Raw genomic sequence first — 25,078 nt, 5'->3', positions numbered from 1 at the left:
GTGCACATTTCTAAGGGCAGCCCCTTCTCTTGCATATTAGATTCCTGCCTTCTTAAGGATTTCTTTCCAGGCCTCTCTCCTACACAAAATTTTCTCTTCTAGATTATTGTCATCAGCATACAAATATGATGTTATTTTTAAAAAAGCTTTGTCTTGACCTCACTTCCCCCTCTACTTAAAACATTTCTATTTCCTTTTGTAGAAAAACTCCTCAAGAGTTTACACATCCTCCTATCTTCTTAAACCCATTTCAATCAAGCTTTCATTCCCTTCTTTCCATTAATACTACTTTCTCAAGATCACTAATACAAACCATGGTTTTCCCCCACCTCTTTGGCCACTTCTTCTCAGATTCCTTTGTAGGTTTCTCTTAATCTGCCAACTTCTTAATATTGGGGTGCCTTGGACTCAGTCTCCAAACCTCCTCTCTATGTGAACTATTTTCTAAGATCTTCGATCTCATGTCTTTAAATATCTTCTTTTTGTCGATGACTCCCAAATTTATATGTTTAGTCCAGATCACTGCCCCAACCTCAAGATATAACCAATTGCTTACTATACGTATCTACTTGGATGTCCAAAAGGCACCCTGAAACTCAACACTCCAAAACTGAGTTCCTTAAATTCCCCCCAAATCTGCTTTCCTATAGTCATCTATATTTCAGTTCATAATAACCCTATACTTTAAGTTACCAAGGAAGAGATGAAATAATCTTCGTCTCTTCCTTTCCTAGCCCACATCTAATCAGTTAGTAAATCTTTCACAATACAGTTATGCATTGCTTAATGACAGAGATATGTTCTAGAAAATATGTTAAGTGATTTTTGTCACATATAAACATCCTAGAGTGCACTTACACAAACCTAGATGGTATAGCCTACTATGCACTGATACATAATTATGTTTTGTGATCCTAAATGTCTCAAAATTGAGTCACTTATGACAGGTGACTCAGCTTACAGTGAAATCACTGACCCCTCAGAGTAGTAAGCATATGGACTGAGGTGATAAGATAGCATCTGCTGTGGCCAGGCACCCCGACACCTGACAAGAAAGTGAAGCTAAAAGTTAGCTGAAGATAATGGCCATGGACACTTCTGTGGGGAGCTGTAAAAGCCTCAGAGAAGCCAAAAACATGGCTGAGATGCCTGCAGAATCCTTGCCCATGAGAACTCTGAGGCCTCCTTTCCTCTGGCTGTGGTAAGCCCTCTGGGAAAAGAGCAGCTACCCACCACCCGGGTCAGTGGGCATTCTGAGGAAAACCAAACCTGGTCAGTGTGCTGGTCTCCCAAGCTACTCTGCTGTGTTTCCCCTCTCTATTACTGCCTATGTGTGTTGGATAGAGTTACATGATTGTTGTGTGGAAGCCACACAATAAACCGTGAATTCTTATGCCTTTAATTGGTACTGATTCACTGTGAAACTTCTCGGCTGGTTGGAGTTAGCATAAGTAGGCTGATTCGAACCCGACAGGACATACCTGAGCTCTATGGTACAGCCTGCTGCTCCTAGGTTATAACCTGTGCAGCATGTGACTGTACTGAATACTACAGGCAATTAGTTGTAACACAATGATAAGCATTTGTGTATCTAAACATATTTAAACATAGAAAAGGTTCAGTAAAAATGCAGTATTATAATCTAATGGGACCACTGCCATACATGCAGTCTGTCATTGACCAAAACGTCATGATGCAGCATGTGACTGCATACTTACACTATGACCACTTCTCACCTATTCTACACTACCACTCTGATCCATGCCACTGATATCTCCCTGCTGAAACACTGTAATACATTGGTGTCCTTGCTTCTGCCCTTGGCCCCTTCAGTCAACTCTCTACACAAGAAGCAGAGATTCTGGTTTGTTTTTTTTTTTAAGACAGATTACTTCCCTCCTCTGCTCCAGCCTGTTTTAAGTCTCTCCCCACCTCAATTCAAAGTAAAAGCCGAAGTCTCTACATTGCCTGACAGGGTCCCTGTTGCCCTTGCTTACATTACTTCAGGCATTTGGGCTGTGTTTCCTCAACACACTAGGCACACACCCCTTTCAGGGCCTTTGCATTAGCAGTCCCCTCTGTCTGGAACCACTTTTCCTGGATATTTACATGGCTCACATTTTCATCCCTCTTCAAGTCTTTGCTGAATGCCATGTGCTCAAGGAAGCCTTCCTGCCCCACACCCAAATATTCCCTATTCTTTTTTCCTCCATGTTACATATTAACTTCTACATTGTAAAGTTCAGAAGTAGATTTTCCTGTCTATCTTCTACAAATACAATGGAAGTTCCAGGGAGGCAAGATTATTGTTATATCCTCAGTGGTTGAGACAGTGCCAGATACATATTAGGCACTCAGCTGCAAATCACAAGTTTTGTTGTATCAAGCCATATAATGCTTTCATTATTGATTAGTTCTAAATATTTTATATTTCCAATAGGATTTAATTTTTGCAAATTTTAAAAGTAAATCTTGCAGATAAAAAGAGTATTTACAAAATTGGTAAGGCATGAGGAATAGTAATGCCACAAACACGACTTTCACTACCCAGAGAAAATTACTGTCTTTGAAACCCTGTATGTCCCTCCCCTTGAATAACTACTGTTTTGAATTTTACATTTATCATTCCCTTGAAGTTTATCTCTGTATACAAAATACTGTGCATTTCTTCATGTTTTTTATTCTGTGTTATGTATAGCTGTAGCTGAATCATTTTCACTATTGTATGGTACTCCATTATGTGAATACACTGCAATTTATTCATCCATTCTCTATCTATAGACGTTGTGTTGTTTCCTGGATTTTTGCTATTACAAACAGTACAATGAACATCTTTGTAGATTGTCCCCTTATAGTCTAGTATAGGAAAAGTCTCAGGAGTATACATCCATGAGTAGAACTGCTAGTTCATATGGCATGTGTATCTTCCCAACTTCATTTTTTACAAGATCATGTCAAGTTGTTTTTCAATAGTAGCTATACTAATTCACATCCCTATATGAGTCCCTGTTGCCCCATATTCTGACCAATGCTTGATATTGTTAATTTTTTTTTTTTTCTTTGAGAGGGAGTCTGCCTCTGTCTCACCCAGGCTGGAGGGTAGTGGCGCAATCTCAGCTCACTAAAGCTTCTGCCTCCCGGGTTCAAGCAATTCTCCTCCCTCAGCCTCTCAAGTAGCTGGGATTACAGGTGCCCATCACCACATCCAGCTAATTTCATATTTTTAGTAGAGATGGGGTTTTACCATGTTGGCCAGGCTGATCTCGAACTCCTGACCTCAGGTGATCCACCCGCCTCAGCCTCCCAAAGTGCTGGGATTATAGGCATGAGCCACTGTGCCCGGCCTATTGTCAAATTTTTTAAAAGAAGTCAATCTGGTGGTGTGAAATGGTTTCTCATTGTGTTGTTTTTTTCTTAATTTGCATTTCCCTTATTACTACAGTATAATGAAGTTGAGCACCTTCAAGTTTTCACCTATTTTTCTGGTGAGCTATTATAGTTATATTCTGAATATTTTAACCATTATATGCAATGAAAATATTTTCTTTTGTCTTTTCACTTTAAGAAGTCTTTTAATGAACATTTATCATTTCCTTTGTGGTTTCTGCTTTTGTCTTTAAAAAATTTTCTTATCTAAGTCATAAAAATAACTTACACATCTTCTAAACATTTATAGTTTTGCCTTTAACATTCAATTCTTTTATCTACCTGGAACTGTGTGAGATAAAGAGTCTAATTTCTATTTCTTAATACAGATAACAATTATTCCAGTATAACTTCTTGAAAAGTTCTTCTTTTCCCCCCACTGACTCTCAGTGCCAACACCGTCACATATCAAACTTCTATAAATCTGTGGGTCTTTCTGTCAACTCTCTATTCTACTTCATTGGTTTGTCTATCTCTGTGCTAATATCATATCATCTTAATTCAAATTTCCCAACTTGTGGTTCTTTAAAAATGTTTCTTCTATCCTTAGCCCTTCGCTCTTACATATAAAATTTAGGAGCACTTTTTCAAATTAGAGAAAAAAATTAGGATTTTGATTGTCATTGTTTTGAATCAATAGATCGATTGGAAGAAAAAGTTTGCAATACTGTATATTCCTATTCAACAACATGACATCTCTCATTTTTAAAAATTCTTTTTAAGGTCCTAATAAAAGTTTTATCATTTCTCTACAAAGGTATTGCACATCTCTTATTTAGGTAATTTATATTTTTGATGCTCTTATAAGTTTTTGAAAATTACATTTTAACTGTTGCTAAAGTAGAGAAATGTAGTTGATTTCTGTACACTGAACTTTGACAGTTTTCTACTGTCTGTGTAGATTATTGGCTCTTTAATCCATGAATCAATTAATTTATAAACATGTATTTGTTAGTTGTCTTTTGTTAAACTTTTGGCATTTAAAAAAACACATTTTCTTTCTTTCTTTCTTTTTTTTTTTTTTGAGTCTCACTGTGCCACCCAGGCTGGAGTGTGGTGGTGCAATCTCAGCTCACTGCAACCTCCCTCTCCTGGTTCAAGCGATTCTCCTCTCTCAGCCTCCCAAGTAGCTGGGACTACAGGCACATGCCACCACGCCTGGCTAATTTTTGTATCTTTAGTAGAGATGGGGGTTTCACCATGTTGGCCAGGCTGGTCTTGAACTCCTGACCGCAAGTGATGCACGTGCCTCCACCTCCCAAAGTGCTAGGGTTACAGGTATGAGCCACTGCACCTGGCCAAAACACATATTTTCAAAATATAAAGATTGATTATTTTGAATTTTTGAGACTTCCTTCATGGCTTATGTGTTTTCAATTTTTATAAACTTTTTCACCTGTCCTAGAAATGAATGCGTGTTCTCTGTGGGATCCAGAGTTCTGTATATATTTGTCAAATCAAGCTAATACAACATTTCTGGAAGCAATTTTTATACCAAACTAATTTCATTTTTTAAACACGATTATGGTTTAACATTCAGCTTGGTTCAGAATTAAATCTCTTTCAGTTATGTACCTCTTCAACACCCCTACAATATGGACGTTACTATCTCCTGTTTGCCAAAGCAGGACTAGATGCTCAAAGGGCAACTTGTCCAAACTCCACAGGAATTGAAATAGTTGAAAGTTGAACTTTGATCTGTTTTAGTTTGTTACAACACGAGGCTTCTGGCCCAGAAATCTCAGCTATTCTTTATTCCACCTTTACCTTCATCCTCCAATATCTACTAGGACATGGGACCTTTTGATTCTACACCCTAAAATGTTCCCTGATCAATCTCATTACTATTTTCATTTTCACCAAAATCAGTAGTCAAAGAATATAAATGCCAGTGATAAAATACCACTAGCATACTGTGTTGTTGCAATTTTTACGACCTTTCACCTATATTACGGTACTTCATTTCATTAATAAGACTAATTAAAATAGGTATTACAATTTAGGAAACCGGTTCTCAGGAGTGTTTATGTAACATATTTAAACTCCCAGACAGCAAGTGACAGATCCAGTTTTCTGAATGATAGGACTCTTTCTATAGCCCTGTATTAGTAACAATGTTATTTTTAGAATAAAGTTTTAAGAATGTATCATCTATTGTAAAACATCAGACTAAAGCCAGATTCCCGGTAGGGAACGGTATTCTCAGGATCCTCTCACCCAGTTGCATTACCTCACTTCAAAAAACCTGAGGCCCAAAGTGGTGCTGTGACCTCCTAAGTGGAAAAGCTAGTACTCGAATTCGGATCCTCCATCTGGTGTCATTAACTCAGCCTCCCGGAATATCGCCAATCAAACGGAATTACACCAGCTTCTCAGAAAAAGATCTAATGGTTGTATTACAAAAGAAGGCATCTATTTCTCAGAATTTCTAGCCTTAATTGCCTTGGTGAATCCTCGAGGGACATAAATCCATCCTTTAACAACGATTCCTTTGGATAGTGGAATGGTGAACGTTATTGCGCTTCCATTACCGCCCTCCAATTGGGAAGACCCCAGCATCTAATTCGGGAGGCCGGCAATAGCAGCTCATGCCTGCAGGGTGCGTCCACCGACTGCAGGAAAAGCAGTCGGGGTGGGAGAAACTTCGGAAACCACCCAGGGCCAAAGGAAGGAAAACGCAATGCACAAATTTGTTTCCGCTGGAGGCAAAGGCTGGCGTCGATACCTGTACTGGGCAATGGTCAGCGTAGCCTCACGTTCGGCCCCAAAGCCAGGCAAGTGCTGGTTTAGGTAAGCCTCCAGGGACTTGCTGTCGAACTTGTGCTGGGGCAGCATTTCGTCCACATTGGGCTCGCCAGTAGCACCTAGCTTCATGATCGCCCCCGCAGGCCACAGCAAAGCGGAATCCACAGGTCTGGAGCGCAGAAGTCCTTCAGGATTGGGCAACGCCCCCAGAGCACAGGCCGAGGCCGGGGCGGGGTCTGGTTCCAGCCAACCACATACACCCTACGCGCCGTTGCTGAGCAACGCTTGCCCGCTGTAGCTGGAGGTTTTAGCTCTAGCCAAGTGCCAGAAGAGCCCAATATGTGTTCGGATTTCAGTTCTCCAGTCAGCGTCAGAGTTGGAGGCCTCACTGTTAAAGAAAGCAAAGCCACGGTCATCGTTGCGCGAAAGGAACAAGGCAGAAGCCTCTTCCATCCCCAAATTTAATGCATCAGCAGGCGGAAGACCTGCAGGGTCCGGTTCAGAAAAAAGCCCGTCAGGACCTCGAGCCCAAGAATAAAAAGACCCTGTTTCTCCTAGACACCCGGTTAGAAAGGCAGCATCGCAGGCCTCCTGCCCTGGACACTTATCACCCCGGTCCTGCTGCGGCCGGGTTTAGCCTACCCAGCGAGGAAGGAAGCCGAAAGAGCCAGGTTTTTGCTAAGGGGGAGCGATGTCTGCGACGCACCGGAAGCGGCTCCGAGGAAGGAGCGAAGGAGACGTGTCTGTCTGTGAGGCGCTGGGTGCACTTCCCCAGGTCTCTGGGCTAGGAAGGCAGCGGCTAGGTGCCTCCCCAAGTACCCTTTGCGGGCCCAGCCGAGCAGCGTGGGGCGAAGGCGGCGGCGAAGGCCCGGGCTGGGAGCGTTGGCGGCCGGAGTCCCAGCCATGGCCGAGTCTGTGGAGCGGCTGCAGCAGCGGGTCCAGGAGCTGGAGCGGGAACTTGCCCAGGAGAGAAATCGGCGGGTCCCGGGGAGCGGCGAAGGAGGGGGCGGCCGGGTCCGCATCGAGAAGATGAGCTCAGAGGTGGTGGATTCGAATCCCTACAGGTAAACCGCGTCGCCGGTCGGAGGCAGGCGCGGGAGACGAGGTCAGGCTCCGTGAGGTCAGAAGTGAGGAGCCTTCCACGTCCCGCTCATGCGGACTCCCTCTACCCTTTTCTTGGTCTGAGAATCCTGTTCCCAAATGGGCAAGGCCACATCTTAGTACTGATCGGAAGATATTCTTTCTCTTTTTAATAAACGTCCAGTGAGTCAGCCATATGGTGCTGCTCCTGTGCCTGCTGAGGACGTATGTCCAGTTTCCTATCGCCCTTGCCTCTTAATTAGTCCACCTCGCTGTGTATAAGACTGATAGTAAGAACTTTTAGAAGATGTAAAACCTGCTAAGGTAAACTTTGAGGTTCATAAAGGCTTATCAATGCATTTTAAATGGGGGCGGGGCGGGGGAGAGCGGGATTAGCTCTAATCTGAGATATTCGGGTGCTCCTTAACATCTCAAACCATTCGACATTACCAAGACTGCCCAGGCCTCTCTTTTCTTCTTTCCTAATAAAGCTTGTCAATTCAGCAGATGGAATGTAGTGCAATGTTTAAGGGTAAGGACTCTACCGCCAGACTGATTGCAATTCAAATCTAACTACTCTCTTAATAACTGCCTAACCTTAGGAAAGTTGTGAAACTCTCCGCTTCAGCTTCTCACCTATACAATGAAGATAACAGTAATATCTATCTCTGTCATAGTTGTGGGGATTGAAAAAAATCAGTATGTATAAAGGTCTTAGAGTAGCGCTTGTACATGGTAAACCTTATACAAGATTTTATTGCTAGGTGCATTTAGTAGCAAGCAGTTATTGAGCTTTCACTGTGCTAAGCACTTTACATGCATTGTCTCCTCTCACCAAAACCCAATGGGACTGCTACTATTTTACCCCTGTTATATAGGTGAGAAAATTGAGGCTTAGACAGCCACCTCAGGTTCATGCCTTGGTAGTAAATAATACAGCCTGTCTTGCATTAGATTTGTCTTAATGTAAAATTCTCATGAACTGTCTCCCCAGTAAAAACAATTAAGTCGTGTAGCTAAAAATTGTATAGTGTTAAAGTAGATAAGGAAGATTTTATTGTTGCTTTTTTCCTTTAAAGAGCATAAGAGTTTTGATTTTTAAAACAGGTTTTAGTTTGTGATATATAAAGCCGCAGTAGAAGTCTTAAGGTGCACTGTTTGAACTGTGTTGCCAAATATGAAGGGTTAATGGTCCAAACTTTTTAGAGATTAAATAAGCATGAACTGACATCTCTAATCAGAATAAGTGGAAACTATTTGACATTTTTAAAACATTTGAAAATTTTACAAATGAAGACTTCGAAATTTTCCCTCCAGAATGAAAAGCAGAGGAATATGGGTCATGAACTTAAGTTGTCTTTCAGACATTATTTTAATATGAGATGATCCCTTGACATTGTAATGATGACAAACAAGACTTTCAGAACTCAAGTCTAAATATTTAGTATTTCCTATCTGATTTGCGCCATTGACTTTATTAAAATTGCTATACAGGAGATGGCAGTTTGATACCCAAAGCTCTTCACTGGTATATGGAATTTTAATAAAAGTCAGCTTTAATTTTTTGAATTGTTCATACAGCAAATATTTACTGAGTGCCTTTTCATCTGCAGTCCTCCTTGACAACATTATTTACTTTGTATTGAGTACTTATTATGCGCAGACACTGTGAATATAAAGTAGACATGGTCTTTTTCCTGTAGAGCTTACCAGATGAGTGTGAGATAAATAGAAAAGTAAACGTGCATTGCAGTACAGGTGGTAAGAATTATGATAAAGTACCGTGTTATTGATAAAGTACAGGTTATTGAATTATGATGAAGTACAGAAGGTTATAGGAAAGGGATATGTATGTGTTCAACACCATTTTAACTGCTTCAAGAGATACAAAAGAAATATAAAGCCCCTGACTTTTGCTTCAGTTTGAGAGACTACATGGATGTGGGATATTAAACAACATAAGTAACCGTAAAATTATGTGTTATGGAATATAGTTATAAGCTTGTGGAAAAACTGGAGAGGCTTTGAGATTAGAAAACCTGGTATCAAATCTTGACCCAGAAACCCAGCTCAGAATACTGTTTGCCAGTTAGCTAATCTTGGACAGTTGATTAACCCAAACTGGTTCCCTCATTGGTAAAATGGGGTTGCCATCCATGCTTTTCAGGTTATTTAAAGATTGAAGGGAGCATCAAGGTAAGGATAGCAAATTCCTGTGATGGATCTGCATCACTTTCTAACCAACTTCACTAAAATGACAGTAAAGGAATTTTTTAAAAGAAAACTCCCATTGAAAATATAAAGGGTTCGTATTAATAACTTATGGGGAGGGGTGTGTCCCTGTACTTGATTATAGTAACAATTTGGAAACTAGAGAAGGGATGGGTGAAGGTAACTGATTTAATAGATTCATTAATCTTAAGCTTGCAACCCAGTTTATTGCAGGAATCCCCAAAGGCTCAGGAATAGACACAGGTACTTGGAGAACTTCAGGGAGGGCTAAAAAAAACCCAAAACTTTCAGTTGAAAATCTGTTGAAGAAACAAAGCCCCAGATCCCCTACTCCACTGTGGATAACTGGGCAAACACTCCTTCTCTACCAGAAGAGGAGAGTAGAGATTTCTTCATTAGAAAGACTAAAATAGAAGATTTCCAAGAATAATTGGGGCAGGTCTTTGTACCTGAAAGAAGGGGTAAACTGATTGTTTACATGCTGAATGTTGTGACTGAATGTAAACTAAATGCTTACATACTGAATGCTGAGACTCCCAGCCTTGCTTCTTCACTTCCAACAGCTGATTGCGGGGTTGGAACTCCAACTCAGGTTGGAGTTTGAAAGATTATTCTCTAGGGAATCTGATAGAGTCAAGAGGAAAGACTGAAAGACACTGACATTGTGGGTTTCTCAACTAAATAGGCCAGTGAAGTCAAACAGTATTGCCTATATTGTTACCTTTATTAGTGTCCCACTCTTAAATATGAACAGAACAAAGGATGAGAGAAACTTCTAACATGAAAGAAATAAAAATAGCAACTTGGATAGACTATGTAAGAGAAACATATCCCCCTAAATTATCATTAGTATCCTGAGATGAGAGAAGATATGGTACAAATGATACAGGAACAAGGTGCAAAGTAGTTAGATGATCAAGAATTCTTGCAAATGGAGATGGTAATAGAAATGAAAATCTTAATAGAAGTGTTGGAAAATAAAGTCAAAAGAAATCCAGAGAATAGAGCAGAAAACTAAAATGGTAGATAATTGGAGAAAGAAGATAAAGGACAAATCCAAATAGTCCAACTTCCAAATAATAGTTCCAGACAGTCCAGGAAACAAACCAAACAAGGAAGTAACCAAATTCTTCAAGGAAAATTCCCAGAACTGAAAATGTGAGTTTTCATTTTGAAAGGGTTCACTAAAAACTCAGCAGAAGGGATGAGAACAGATTCACATTAAGGGACACTGTGAAATTTTACAAGCTAGGAGACACTGGAGCAATACCTTAAAATGTTGAAAGACAATTCTAACTTTAGACTTCTTTACCAATTTAAACTATCGATTAAGAGTACACGTGTAGCTTCCCACAATTATATGCCCTTTGCTTTGTCATTTTTATAAAGAACATAATTTTGATAAGGAACATTTTCAGACATGAAAGTTCTCAAAATTTACCTCTGCTGTACCCTTTGCAAAACTACTGGAAGACGTTCTAACCACAGCAAGAGGGTAAGTTTAATAATAATTGATGACAGTCTTTTAAACTGTCATGTGCATCAGAATTACTGGAGGGCTTGTTAGAGCAAATTGTTAGACTCCACATTCAAGATTTCTGATTCAGTGGGTGATTATAGGGTAGGGCCTAAGAAATTTCATTTCTATTAAATTCTCAGGTGGTCCTGTTGCTGATCCATAGACACTTTAGAACTAGTGAGCTATAGCATACAGGAAGCAGTGGATTAATACAGAATAAAGAGATTAAGAGACTTTGTAGTATAATGATGAAGGAAGAGCCTAGGAAGGGAGCTGTATGTGCAGTAAGTCTAGAGACATCATGTCAGATTCTAGGAGATACATCTTTAAGAAGATGAAATTGATAGAATACTTCATGAATATGAATGTATCTAGAGGAACTTTAGACAACTAGTGAAAAGTTGGAGTTGATTTTGTGAAAATACATAGGAAATTAAGCATCAGGAGAAGCACACTTATTAACTTCAGGGTTGGGGGTTAAAGGAAAGGGTAAGTTTTAATATACTGCATGACCCGGTTGTGAAGAGTTAACATCTAACCAAGATGACCATATAATAATATTGGGAGGTTGGTGGGATGGAAAATGTCTGTGTGCAGTAGGGATGAGTGCTAAGAGCAAAATCTGATTCAGATAATTGACTATAACTGAAAAGAAATACAATGTTAGCATGTTGTTTAGGAATATGATGGTAACGGAGTTAAAAGTGAGGGAGTGGAAAATGGGGGTGGAGGCTGAATTTCCTGACAAGCCTGGTGGAACTATTTGACTCCTTAAAGTGAAGATGAATGGGAATTAATTATAGACTTAAACTGCAGATTACCAGTAACTAGTTAAAGCACCTCTTAGAGTCTTTGGCATACAGTAGGTGCTTACTAAAAGTAGACATCATCCATTGTGGGCAGAGGCAACGAGAATGGAATTCCAGCCATGAATTTACTCTGATGATGGAGATCTGAGTGTTAAAACATTAAATATTTACGTATTCTACCAAAGCATAGAAAAATGTTGAAATTTAACTTTGACCCTTAACATTTAAGTAGTAGTCACAATCTTGGCTGCAAATCAGAATACATAGCTTTTAAAAACCAATCTTGTTTCATGGACTACACTTGGGAGTTTTTAAGGTACCTGGACAATTTAGTTTCATCTGGTAAAAACCAGCCTGTAAGCATCCTCCTCTTTGAAACGATTAGTAATGATTATATTTTGGTGTTTATTTTCTGTGGTGATGTATGTCTATTTGTATTACTATTACGTAAAAGACTGTAAGCTTTAAAACATATTTTTCTTTGTTTTAAGCCGCTTGATGGCATTGAAACGAATGGGAATTGTAAGCGACTATGAGGTATGATAAACCCTTTCCAAGTTTTTGTAAGATGAATTCAGTGAATTAAAATAACTTCTGGTGACATCTTTGATGAAGAGCTATTAACCAACACATACTATTTTGTATTTCACAGAAAATCCGTACCTTTGCCGTAGCAATAGTAGGTGTTGGTGGAGTAGGTAGTGTGACTGCTGAAATGCTGACAAGATGTGGCATTGGTAAGGTAAAAACATTTCTCTTTGCCTCTTGTATAGGGAACTACTCACTCCTGGAGTAAATCAGGTACAAATTAGGATTTTTTTTCTTTACTAATGGCTTATTGACTTGCAGTGTATTAATCTAGATTGTTCTATTTGGGTTGAGACATATCCCCACCCAAATAAAAGGTGATATTATTTCTAATTAGACAAAGATTGTCTAATTGTGTTTAGAAACGTTTTTGTTTGAAGTAATATGTAAACAATTTGGACTTAAGTGTTTTAGATATAGAAGCTTAGGAAAGAAGGCTGTTAATTTGATAGTGTGTGAAACACTGAAACATCTAACAATTATTTTATTAAACATACCAGACAGAATAGAAAACATGTACCTTTCCTACTCTTGATTTTGAACTAGAGAATGCTCTGGATGAATTTTTAAAAATTGGTACTTTTTTACTTTTTTCTAAAATTTATTTAGATTATGGGTAGAAAGAAGTAACTTTCTTGTACCAGAATTCAGTCTACCAGTCTTAGATTTATAAAGCCAAAGTCTATGATGTTAGATACATAATGGTTGAATAAATAAACTTTCCACAATTATGTATCCTTTAATTTGTTGTTCTGGTAAAGGAAGCATTCTCCCAGTTTACCAATGCTTTCTAATATGTTGATCTACCCCAAATTCTTAAAAGAAGGTGATTTCAAAATTGGCACTCACTTATCAATATAGAAATAACACCAAAATACTAAAAATGTTCATTGAAATTTTAATATCTTTCAAAAGATTTACAAAATCTGGATAAAAATTGCTTATAGCTGACTTAATTACCCTGACCAGGGATATTAGAGATCACTGACCTCTATTGACCAGGGATAATAGAGATTATTGAGATTAGCGGCTCTCAAGTTTGAATATGTTATCACAATTAGTTGGAAGCCTTATTAAAGCACAGATTAACAGATCCTACTCTGGTGGTGTTGATTTTTATAGGTATCAGGTGGACTTAATAATGGGCTTGCTAACAAGCTCCCAGGTGATCCTGATGATGATGTTCCTAGGATTACACTAGTGAGAACCACTGGATCCTTGCTACTCTAAGTTTGGTCCCTGAAGTAGTAACATCAGTATCAGCTCTCAATACCTACCCTAGACATACTGAATCAGAATCTGTATTGTAACACGATCCCCAAATGATTTATTTGCATATTAAAGTTGGAGAAGTGCTCTTGCATCTCTAACAAGCTTCAGGTGATGCTAACGCTAGCTCCATTAGCTAGATGCTAGCTGCATTAGCTAGACCAGGCCACATTTTGAGTAGCAAAGAGGTAGAACAGTATTTATATATTGTTGTAGTTAGAATCACCTGGGAAGTTTTAAAAAATTCTGGTGTCCAGACTGCACCCCATATAAGAATCTCTGGGGATGAGGCACAAACATCTGTATTTTTAAAAATTCTCCAAGTGATTCCAGTGTGCCCTCAAGTTTGTAAACAGAATCTACACAGGTAAGTTTCAGGAAGTCTTTAATTTGTAAAACAGATAAATATGAAGCGAATTAATGAGGTTAAACAGGAAAGTAGAAGATGTTAGGAAACCCAGAGTCCATTTCTTATCTCTGAAAGCCTCTGGGATCTCTTTAAAGTATCTGGGATGCCTTGGATCACCAGATCTGTACTCGCTGCTTTATTTTAGAGATGAAGATACAGGCCTAAAAAGTGAAAATGATTTACCCACAATCAGAACTAATTAGTGGCAGAGTTACACCTCAGACCTTCTGTTCCCAAGTTTAATGTTTCCCGCAACTTATGTATAAACAAGCTATGAGGCAGAACTCATTTAATACTTAGCCTGACCTAATAAATATTTATTGATGAGCTTAAATAAACTGTGTTTTGGAGACTCTTAAGTAGGATTAGAAAGTTTTGGAGAGTGAGATCTTTTCTAGCAAGGTATTAAGGGCTATCTAGGAGTTATGGGTTAGGTTAATTTTTTTTCTTTTTAGTTTTTTTATTGAGAAGAAAATCCCATTTTTGTGTTTATTGTTTAGTATGCTGAGAATTGTATTACAGAGTCACAGAATTTCATATCAAGAAGGGACTTAGGAAGTCCTTGTCTCTAGCCTGTTCTTATCGATAAGAAATGTGATCTAATTGCCATTTTAGTGTGTGTGTGTGTGTGTGTGTGTGTGTGTGTGTGAAATGCTTTTTGAAACAGGCTTAAGTATATAGCAGGAAACAACAATTAACTGGTTTGTAATTCTATTTGGAATGATGTTCTAGCCATGTCACTGGTATATATTTTGTCATATACACAAAAGGAGTCAGGTTATACTATATTTTAAGTTACAGCATTTGTTTTTATCTTATTTAAAGATTTCATTTATCCAATAGATTCCTGACTTTTAGCAAAAAAATGGAAATGAAGTAGGATTTTGCCACAGTTTTAAAAAATGGAATGAAAGGGAATTAATTTTTGAGTGAATTATTTAGAGAGGCAACAAAGCATTGTGGTTGAGGTGCAGATGCTGGATTGAGAATGCTTGAGTTTGAATGCCATTTTCACCTCATATTAGATGAGTGGCCTTTGGACAAGTGTTGTAGTTGCCTCATTTTTAAAATAAGGGTAATAGTACCTACATGCCTCACATGAGCATTCAATGAATTAATATATGGCACCCAGTGTTGTAAAGTTAGCTAATATTATTATCAAACTGTTAAACTAATTAAATGTAAAGCTCTCTAATTTATTCTTTGATATTTTTAGTTTTTTGGTATGTTTTTCATCAGAATACCACTGTTTTCATTTTAGTTGCTACTCTTTGATTATGACAAGGTGGAACTAGCCAATATGAATAGACTTTTCTTCCAACCTCATCAAGCAGGATTAAGTAAAGTTCAAGCAGCAGAACATACTCTGAGGTAAATGGAATAGCAATCAAGAAACATATTCAGTGAAATCTTACTTTATGTATTTGATATGAGTTAATATAAATGGATCTTAATTTTTCTCTATAAAATGCAGATTTCACTTGTACAAAGAATTCTCTTACCTGTTGGACATGGGGTTATGTATAGGGTTATATAATAAATATTTTAGTCTTTGAGGGCCAGATGTTCTCTGTTGCAACTGTTAGTTGTAGTGTGATAGCAGCTGTAGGCAACATAAACATGAATAAGCATGTCTGTGCTCCAATAAAATTCTATTTTTGCACTCCAAAATTTGAATTTCATACAATTTTTAATTTTTTTAATTAAAAAAATTTTTTTTGAGACAGAGTCTCACTCTGTCACCCAGATTGGAGTGCAGCAACACAATCTCAGCTCACTGCACCTTCACCTCCCAGGCTCAAGCTATCTTCGCATCTCAGCCTCCTGAGTAGCTAGGACTACAGGCACGTGTCACCATGCCTGGCTAATGTTTTGCAGTTTTAGCGGAGACAGGGTTTTGCCATATTGCCCAGGCTGGTCTCGAACTCTTGAGACTCAAGCCATCTGCCCACCTAGCCCTCCCAAAGTGCTAGGATTGCAGGCATGAGTCACCGTGCCTGGCTGATACAATTTTTATATGTCATAAAATGTTCTTTTGATTCTTTTCCCAACCATTTAAAAATGGAAAAAAATTCTTAGCCTGAAGGCTGCACAAAAACAGGTGGTGGGCCAGATTTGGCCCATGGGCCACAGTTCACCAATCCCTGCTTTAGGAACTTTCTTTGTGGCCCCAAATTTGTTCTTAACTGGAATAAGGAAGTGAGGCTGAGCTATAGGTAGTTACTGGACATGGTTAAGTCTTAATTCCCAACACTTAGATTAATTGGGGTGGGAACAGTTTTGTAATCTTTATGACAAAAATGAACCTAGTCCTTGAAGTGTGAGATAAAAGAGATAGAAAAGAGCTTTGGGTTTTCTTTGAATAGCTTGAATTCGCTTCTCTAAGGTATGTTAAATGCCCTTTAGCTCTTTCAGTTCTTTTCCTCACAGCTTTTTCTTAGTACAGCTACTAGTAGTAGTCTTTTTAAAAACATTTTTTTTTTTTTAGAGACAGGGTCTCACTGTGTCCCCCAGTTTGGGGTGGAGTGGGTGCGATGATAGCTCACTGTAGCCTTGAACTCCTGGACTCAAGTAATCCTCCCACCGCAGCCTCTTGAAATGCTAGGATTACAGGCTTATAATCATTCCCTTTTTCCTTCTTAGGAACATTAATCCTGATGTTCTTTTTGAAGTACACAACTATAATATAACCACAGTGGAAAACTTTCAACATTTCATGGATAGAATAAGGTAAAATTTTAATTTATGAATATTTTGTATAATGTCCAGCTCAAGTATTAGAAAATTATTAGAAAAAATCTATGGATTAATCCAATGAATGGAAGATTGATATATATTTTTCCATTTTTTTAGAACAGTAATTTTTGTGTAATTTTTATGTATTAGAATATCATTTAAAGGTATATATTGTCCAAAAACAATTAAAAAGCAAACAAGCAAAAAACCCCTGTAAGTTACAATATAAGAAGAGAGTATCAGTTTTAAGTTCTGTGTTCTAGATTGTATTTCTGTCTGAAAATGGTTTTCTTCAGAGACTGTCAGACCACCACTGAAATAATGAATTGCATCCAATTAGCTTTTATTGCATTTGTAATGAAGCATGAATAAAAATGTGAAAGCCGGTAGTGAAAAAGTAACTTGTGAACATACTTTATACTTCCTTCACCCTGTAGTTCTTATAAAATAATACTACAGTACCATTGATGTTATATTTGTATGTTACTCAATCCTTGATATATATATATCTTTAATATTACACAGTTATGTGATAATTATAGTCAAACATTTAATGAAAGTATAAATGTTGGACTGAACAAGTAAGTATAATGTATTAGAGTGTATTTTGTGTCCTGATGTTTTTCAAACTTATTTTCTTTGACTAGTAATGGTGGGTTAGAAGAAGGAAAACCTGTTGATCTAGTTCTTAGCTGTGTGGACAATTTTGAAGCTCGAATGACAATAAATACAGTGAGTATTCCTGCTGTGCAAGATATATTCATGGATTTAGCTGTTTTCCTGTATATAATCCCCATCCTAAAAACAGTTCTGAATGTAAACCCTTTTCTGTGTTTTATTTGTAATGTTCTCTTAGCCTGTTCTTAAAATCTATTCTAATAGCTGTGATACCTGTCTAACCTTGCTGCTGTGACATGTGTTACAGTATCCTACTCTTTTTGCTGGTAAACTGTGAAACAGCAAATACCTCTGATGTATAATTCTTAAATTGGTATCTTATAATAATTATTGGTCAGCGTTAGTTTTAGCTTTTGTTGCTTTATTTTACAAATGTATAAATATGTATAAATTGCCTAAAAACCTGGTTTCTCAAAAATAAAAATAATTATTTTCCTTTTGAATATTGTTTTTAACTTTTCAGATGATATTTTGCCTTTTTTTGTTCTTGAAATTATTTTAGAAAAGTGAAATTTCACATCAATTTGACAAGAAATCCAATAAACTTTGATTCAATTTAATAATATTTACTGATTGCATCTTGAATACTGTCACTTTACTCTTTAAATAGAGTACGGTAATTACCAAGGAATTCCATTATCTTACAACTTACCTCATTTGTTCTGAAAATTAATTTTAAAAGACCTTGGTAATCCATTCAGTTCAAAGAATGTATTGTAAATTACTTCTTGCTCTTTTATTTTTTTTCCTTGTGTTTTCACCCATTTCTACTAAGGCTTGTAATGAACTTGGACAAACATGGATGGAATCTGGGGTCAGTGAAAATGCAGTTTCAGGGCATATACAGCTCATAATTCCTGGAGAATCTGCTTGTTTTGCGGTATGCATTACTCTTTTTGGATTATTCTTCACTGAGTTCTTAGGGGCATTGTACTTGAGTACTTGAGTTCTTAGGGGCATTGAAAATGTATTACAATTCAAAGAAAACACAAACTTGGATGGAATACTATTTGGAACATCTCATACTTTTCCTCTTTTTTTTTGAAATGTGTTTTCTTTTATTCTTGTTCATGTAGTGTGCTCCACCACTTGTAGTTGCTGCAAATATTGATGAAAAGACTCTGAAACGAGAAGGTGTTTGTGCAGCTAGTCTTCCTACCACTATGGGTGTGGTTGCTGGGATCTTAGTACAAAACGTGTTAAAGTAAGTCAGGGCTAATTTTTCTGAATAGTCTTGTATGCTTTCAATAAAAATAAATATATTTCACAAAGCATTTCAGAAATTGAAATTCTAAGCTAAGTATATAGTTACTTTTAAATATAGTTTTAAATGTTTTATATATGCATACGTGTACATTCTATTTTACATATGTATGTCTACTTTTCATATATATTGCTATATTAAATATTACGTGTATTAATATTCATACATGAATATATAGAATGTCAGTTACTCCCTGCATTTGGAATAGCTTTTATGAAATGATACAATGGTAGTGGCATATTTATTTATGAAGCATTAACCAAATGATTTAAATCTTTCCAAGTCTGACCAGTGAATGGAGACTTAAACACACTTGTTTCTACTATCTTGATTTAAGTCTTACCAAAAATAACCCAAATGTGACTAAACAGTAATTATTAATGTTAATGTAATTAAACATTAATGTTACTGTAAATTTTACACTTACATATACATAAAATGTTAACATTTATATTAGTGTTAATATAAAACACATTAACAATACTTAAAAAAAAAAAACCAGATTCTTAAAATCTGCTTTTGGATACCTCTGCTATCCAAAAACAAACATCCAGCAACTGTACTATCTAAACTATAGCTAAAAAGAAGGGAAAAGATTTCTTTGCTGCTAAAATTTATGTCAGAGTTTATGAATCAACTCATACTTCATTAAAAGCAGATCCCCTTTAGGTGTTCTCTAATTCAGCCCATTTATTTTCCCTCATTTCACAACTTTAATAAGCTTAGTTGTATACCCTAAGCCTCCAATATAATAAGAACAAACTGCAACAAGACACATGGAGGCACCAATCAATAAGAAGTGTCAGTTGCTAGCAAAGAAATTGAAAAAAGCATACATATAAACTCTCAAAGTAATGGTCTAGGGCTATTTCATATGAGCAAATAGCCTCTTTAGACAGTATTAGGCCCTGTCTAAACAAAACATTTTATAGTATGATACAAAAAAGAAGCAAAGAATCATGGCTAACCAAGTATTCTCTTAAGGATGTGTCCTATTTAGCTAGCCCCTCTGTTGATGGTCATTTAGGCTACTTCTTTTTTTTTTTTTTTAATTAACAATGCTACAGGCTACGTCTTGTATATATCTCTGAATACTAGATTGATCTCTCTTCTTTTTGTTTTTTTGGAGATAAGGTCTCATTGTGTTGCCCAAGCTGGACTGCAGTGGCACAATCATGGCTCACTGCAGCCTCAACCTCCTGAGCTCAAGTGTTCCTCCCACCTCAGCCTTCCAAGTAGTTGGAAGTACAGGTGTATGCCACAATGCCTGGCTAATTTTTGTATTTTTTGTAGAGACAAGGTTTCATCACGTTGCTCAGGCTGGTCTTGAACTCCTGAGCTTAAGTGATCTGCCCACCTTAGCCTCCCAAAGTGTTGGGATTACAGGCGTGAGCCACCGTGCCCAGCCTAGAGTTTTCTTAGTACATTTTTTTTTAAAAAAAAAAACAGGGTTTCACTCTGTCACCCAAGCTGGAGCACAGAGGCACAATATCAGCTAATTGCAGTCTCCACCTTCCAGGTTCAAGTGATCCTCCTACCTCAGCCTCCCAGGTAGCTGTGACTACAAGCACCCACCACCACGCCCAGCTAATTTTTATGTATTTTTTGTAGAAACAGAGTCTCCTTATGTTCCTCAGGCTGGTCTTGAACTCCTGGGCTGAAGCAGTCTGCCCATATCGGCCTCCCAAAGTGCTAGGAATTACAGGCATGAGCCACTGCACCCTGCCTATAATACACATTTTTTAAAGAAGAATTTCTGAATTTATGAAATATTTACTAAATTTCTCCTGCAAAAGGATTATACGTTTGTATCATAGTTTAGATTATACATTTGTATCATAGTTTAGGAGTACCTGGTTGACCCATACCTTTGATAACTGGGTATCATCAAACTCTGTAACCTTTGTCATTCTGGTGGGTAAAAAATAGGCATTTAATTTTTATTTTTATTTGTGAAAAAAGTTGAACTTACATTCATCTGTGAATTGTCTGCTAATAGTTGTTGCTCTTTTTTGTCTTGTTGTATATTAAGAATGTGTATTTGCAAATATTTTTGTCATTTATCTTTTTTATGTGATTTTCTCTGTATAGAAACTTTTATTATGTTAGTGCAAAGGTAATTGCGGATTTTGCCATTACGTTTGACAAAAATTGCAATTACTTTTGCGCCAACCTAATAAAAGACATCAGATTGGCTGGGTGCAGTGGCTCACACCCGTAATCCCAACAATCTGGGAGGCCAAGGCAGGCAGATCGCTTGAGCCCAGGAATTCGAGACCAGCCTAGGGCAACATGGCAAAGCCCTATCTTTACAAAAAAAAACACAAAAATTAGCCAAGCGTGGTGGTGCTTACCTATAGTCACAGCTACTTGGGAGACTGAGATGGGACTGCTTGAGCCTGGGAGGGTTAGGCTACAGTAAGCCATGATCACACCACTGTACTCCAGCATGGGCAACAGAGTAAAAAGTATCAGATTTGACTGGGAAGAGGACAGCAGGGAGCTGGAGGCACATGGGTTGCTGAAAATGTTCTATATCTTGATCTGGTGGTGGTTCCATGAAAGACTCATACAAAATTTTACTGAGCTATTATACATTTAAGATTGTGCATTTTATAGTAAATTACATACAAAATGTTAAAAAAAAAAATTAAGTAGCTTTAATACCATATCTCAGGGATTTAAAAAATACACTTCTCCCACATTTTAGCTTCTCTGAAATCAGCATGCTTCTTGAAGTTGTTGACATGTAATAGTTTAGCTGCCAGCATTTAATCTTTATTAGAGGTTCAAAAAAATAGTGTGTTCCACAGTTGATGAAATGGAGTAATCTTTTCTTTCCTTCATTCAATAAACACTGAAGCATCTACTATGAGCCAGGCACTGTAAATAAGAGAAAATTGCTGTTTTCTGGATGCAGATTTCTGTTTTCTGGTTTAAAAAGTATATAATTTACCTATTTCAGTTATTTTTTAAAAATTTAACTGTTCTAGTATTTTTCATGGTTTTAATTTCTTTATTTAAGTCTACTTTGATTTTTCTAGGTTTCTGTTAAATTTTGGTACTGTTAGTTTTTACCTTGGATACAATGCAATGCAGGATTTTTTTCCTACTATGTCCATGAAGCCAAATCCCCAGTGTGATGACAGAAATTGCAGGAAGCAGCAGGAAGAATATAAGGTATATGGCAATCTGTTAGAATGCATGAGGGATCATATTGCATAGGACAATAAATAACTTAAACAGATTTGGAATACAAGATAAATGGTTAATTTATTCACCATACTTCAAAAATGAATGTTCTTTCTTGCTTTTGGTAAGATAAAAAGCCTGTCCGAATTCTTGATTAATGCTTGTAATGTCCTAATATTAGTCATAAAGGAAAATTCTTGATTAATGCTTTAGAGAACTGAGAATGAGTAAGAACACTTTGATGCTGTTTGATTTCTACAGAAAAAGGTAGCAGCACTGCCTAAACAAGAGGTTATGCAAGAAGAGGAAGAGATAATCCATGAAGATAATGAATGGGGTAGGTGTTCTTTTATAAATTGAAATGGCAGCATAAAACAAAACCTTTTATGGTGGCCAATCTAATAAGATTATACAAATTGAATAATTATTGCTTATTAAATTCCTTAAAAACTGATACAGGATCAAATTTACAGGTATTGAGCTGGTATCTGAGGTTTCAGAAGAGGAATTGAAAAATTCTTCAGGTCCAGTTCCAGACTTACCTGAAGGAATTACAGTGGCATACACAATTCCAAAAAAGGTACTTCAAAAATATGATTTATCCATATGTAAATATCATATAAAATATTTTTCTTCTTTCATCTTCATTCTAATTTGTAATGCCAGTGAAGTATTTCCTGTTTTAAGATATTTTATGCTATAGGCATTAAGATGTGAGAGAGAGGTATTCAGTGTTAATATGCAAATATTTATAGCTTATTTTAGACTTTTAAAACATAGAATAAAATGGTTTTGTTCACTCATTAATGAACCAAGTATAATAGATTTTGATTACATGAAGATCTCATTTTTGTTTATTGGTAGTTTTAGCTACAATGTCGTTTAAAAAAACTAGAGCTGTCAAGAATATTGAAATTACTGCCTTGTAAATCAAAAGAGTGGTGGGGAATGTAAAAGACTTTGTCTTCTAAAAATTAGAAGACAGTTGTTAAAGAAAATTTACTTTATAACCCTATTGAGCATGGTCAAAACTTACTGATTATATATTCCTAAGCATCAAGAATTCTATGTGGTTCTCTTTTCACTGTATTTCCCTTATTTGTCAATAGCAAGAAGATTCTGTCACTGAGGTAACAGTGGAAGATTCTGGTGAAAGCTTGGAAGACCTCATGGCCAAGATGAAGAATATGTAGATAATGGACTGGGATATATTTTATTTCTCATGTTAAAGCCTCTTCCCTTGAAATTAAAAAAAAAAATTTTAACTGATAAAACTTAGGGCAACATTTATTAATGTATATTCTTACCTGAATTGTTATACTTTTTGAAGATCCTGTGACTTGCCTATTTCTCTCCGCTCCAGTGAAATCAGTAACTCTCCTAAAATGTATGTTTCATTCTAGTAAGAAAACCTCAAAGGATATTGTAGGATATAAATCTTACTTGAAAACACAGCTGTTGAAATGTTTTGGCCTTTTGGAGTGGGGAAAGGACAAATCTGATCCTGAAATCTATTTCTTTCCAGTAATCCCTTGTGTCTGTTGCATGAGGACATGGACAATAAAGCAGTACATGATTCTCAGATACAGGGAGAAGGACAAGGCATACAGCTTATTGATTAGAGCTGGCAAGCATCTGCTCATTATGTTTGGAATTGCTTTCTATAAGAAAATTGCCCACTACTTCTAACTTGATCAACAATGAATTCAAAATAGTTAATCTATGAAATAACATCCTCTCAAATGTTTGCTGATGAAATACAAGTTGAAATGTAGTTATTGGAAAAGTCTGTAACCTGTGGATTATATATATTCAAAGTGAGACAAAGGCAAATAAAAAGCAGCTATCTTCATGAATAGACAAAGTTGATTTCAGGAAGTATACATTATATTCTGCACCAACCCAGGAATAGAAATTATTGCATCTGTGGAACATATATCTGGAGTTACTATACTTTACTGAAGAGCAAGGCATAAATTTAGACTAAAATCCATCCAGATTACACTCATTCTTTAGGCCGCTCCTGGATACTTCATTTAAATTTGATTCTCGAGGTAATGAGACGTCAGCAAGGTTTGTCCTGTATATTAGGCATAAAGGAAAAGTTCTAACTGCCTCTGCAATGACTTGTAGTCAGTGGTAGAGTATCACTTTCCCTGATCATGACCACTAAACTGTAAATTGATATAAATTAGTTTTCTCTGGAGTTACATCCAAGTAATGAAGACTTAGAACCTTGGTTGAAATAAATTTCCAATAGTTTGGAGACTCATAAATACCATGCAGGTGTAACCATTGCCAGTAGGCCGTTTGTATGCTTATTTCCTATTTTGACTTTTACGTTGAAGATAGGAATATCTAAATTATATCTCTAGGGAGAAAATGTTATAAAAAATTAAAAGTGCACCCCTGATTTGTAAAATAAAGTTCAAAAAACTGATTTCAGAAGGTCTCAAATACCAAATGTGTTCAATACACTAGTTTGGAGATGCTAGGATTATACTGTGATTCTTATGTTTATAGTAAAGTCAGGAAAGCAGGAGGATAGTTTTTTTAGCCTTGAGACTTATTTATGTTGCCTTGGTGAGTCTTTTATCATTTTTTAAAAATTTAGCTTATGCAACTGTAAAATAGCATTTCTAGTATGAGAGATGTTTTGAATTTAGAAAATGAAATGCAGTTTTTCAAAAATAAATTTCCTGTGGAAATTCTTGCATATCAATTTAGTAAGGTTTTATAAAATTTTACAATTTGATAAAGTATCATATCTAGAAATCACTGTCTTCTTTTATCTGCACTCAAGTTGGCATTGCATCACTGCCTGTGTCTTACACTGCACCAAATATTACCTAATTGATCTAACTTTTTTTGTCTAATGTCTTTTATTAAAAATGACTGGATTATTTTACCAGAAAAAAAATAATCTGGTAATAGATATGTTGCTATCCTAGAATACTCTTGACAGTCTGCAGGCCATGAAAACTTGCATAAGGCAGCAGATTACGAAAAATTAATCATCATTGAATTTAGTATTACCAAACTCACAGCATTTGTCCAGATTTGTAAACACTACAAATCTGAGAATCAAATTTAAATGATTCTAATGTGAAAGATGGAAAAGCAGTCCCAAA

At 36.7% G+C, this 25,078-nt stretch overlaps 2 protein-coding genes across 6 annotated transcripts in view; one reads left to right on the top strand and one right to left on the bottom strand.

Moving 5' to 3' along the window:
* Nucleotides 1–6,637, bottom strand: part of ACAD11 (acyl-CoA dehydrogenase family member 11) — a 103,659-nt gene extending 97,022 nt beyond the window's left edge. Inside the window, exon 1 of the mRNA XM_025374793.1 lies at nucleotides 6,152–6,637. Coding sequence (XP_025230578.1) covers nucleotides 6,152–6,300 — 149 coding nt within the window. The 5' untranslated portion in view covers nucleotides 6,301–6,637. The remainder of the gene's footprint in view (nucleotides 1–6,151) is intronic.
* Nucleotides 6,046–24,486, top strand: UBA5 (ubiquitin like modifier activating enzyme 5). 5 transcript variants are annotated; one of them, XM_025374794.1, is made up of 13 exons: nucleotides 6,578–6,963; nucleotides 7,026–7,235; nucleotides 12,303–12,348; nucleotides 12,464–12,553; nucleotides 15,339–15,448; nucleotides 16,721–16,807; nucleotides 17,461–17,545; nucleotides 18,267–18,371; nucleotides 18,568–18,695; nucleotides 21,800–21,935; nucleotides 22,209–22,284; nucleotides 22,421–22,527; nucleotides 23,057–24,392. In XM_025374794.1, exons 1-13 carry the CDS (start codon nucleotides 6,863–6,865, stop codon nucleotides 23,138–23,140), a joined length of 1,365 nt encoding a protein of 454 aa, XP_025230579.1. In that variant the 5' UTR covers nucleotides 6,578–6,862; the 3' UTR covers nucleotides 23,141–24,392. The 5 variants fall into 5 exon arrangements, with proteins under 5 accessions (XP_025230583.1, XP_025230579.1, XP_025230581.1 ...); XM_025374796.1 differs by having other exon boundaries at nucleotides 6,674–7,235; nucleotides 12,464–12,548; nucleotides 23,057–23,221; XM_025374795.1 differs by lacking the exon at nucleotides 6,578–6,963 and having other exon boundaries at nucleotides 7,234–7,575; nucleotides 23,057–24,486.
* Nucleotides 24,487–25,078: the final 592 nt, after the last annotated feature.

The sequence above is a fragment of the Theropithecus gelada genome, chromosome 2 (genome assembly GCF_003255815.1).
Source record: "Theropithecus gelada isolate Dixy chromosome 2, Tgel_1.0, whole genome shotgun sequence".
NCBI classification, from domain to species: Eukaryota; Metazoa; Chordata; class Mammalia; order Primates; family Cercopithecidae; genus Theropithecus; species Theropithecus gelada.
Note: the sequence above shows the minus strand (reverse complement) of the source record. Positions and strands in the feature narration are given on the sequence as shown.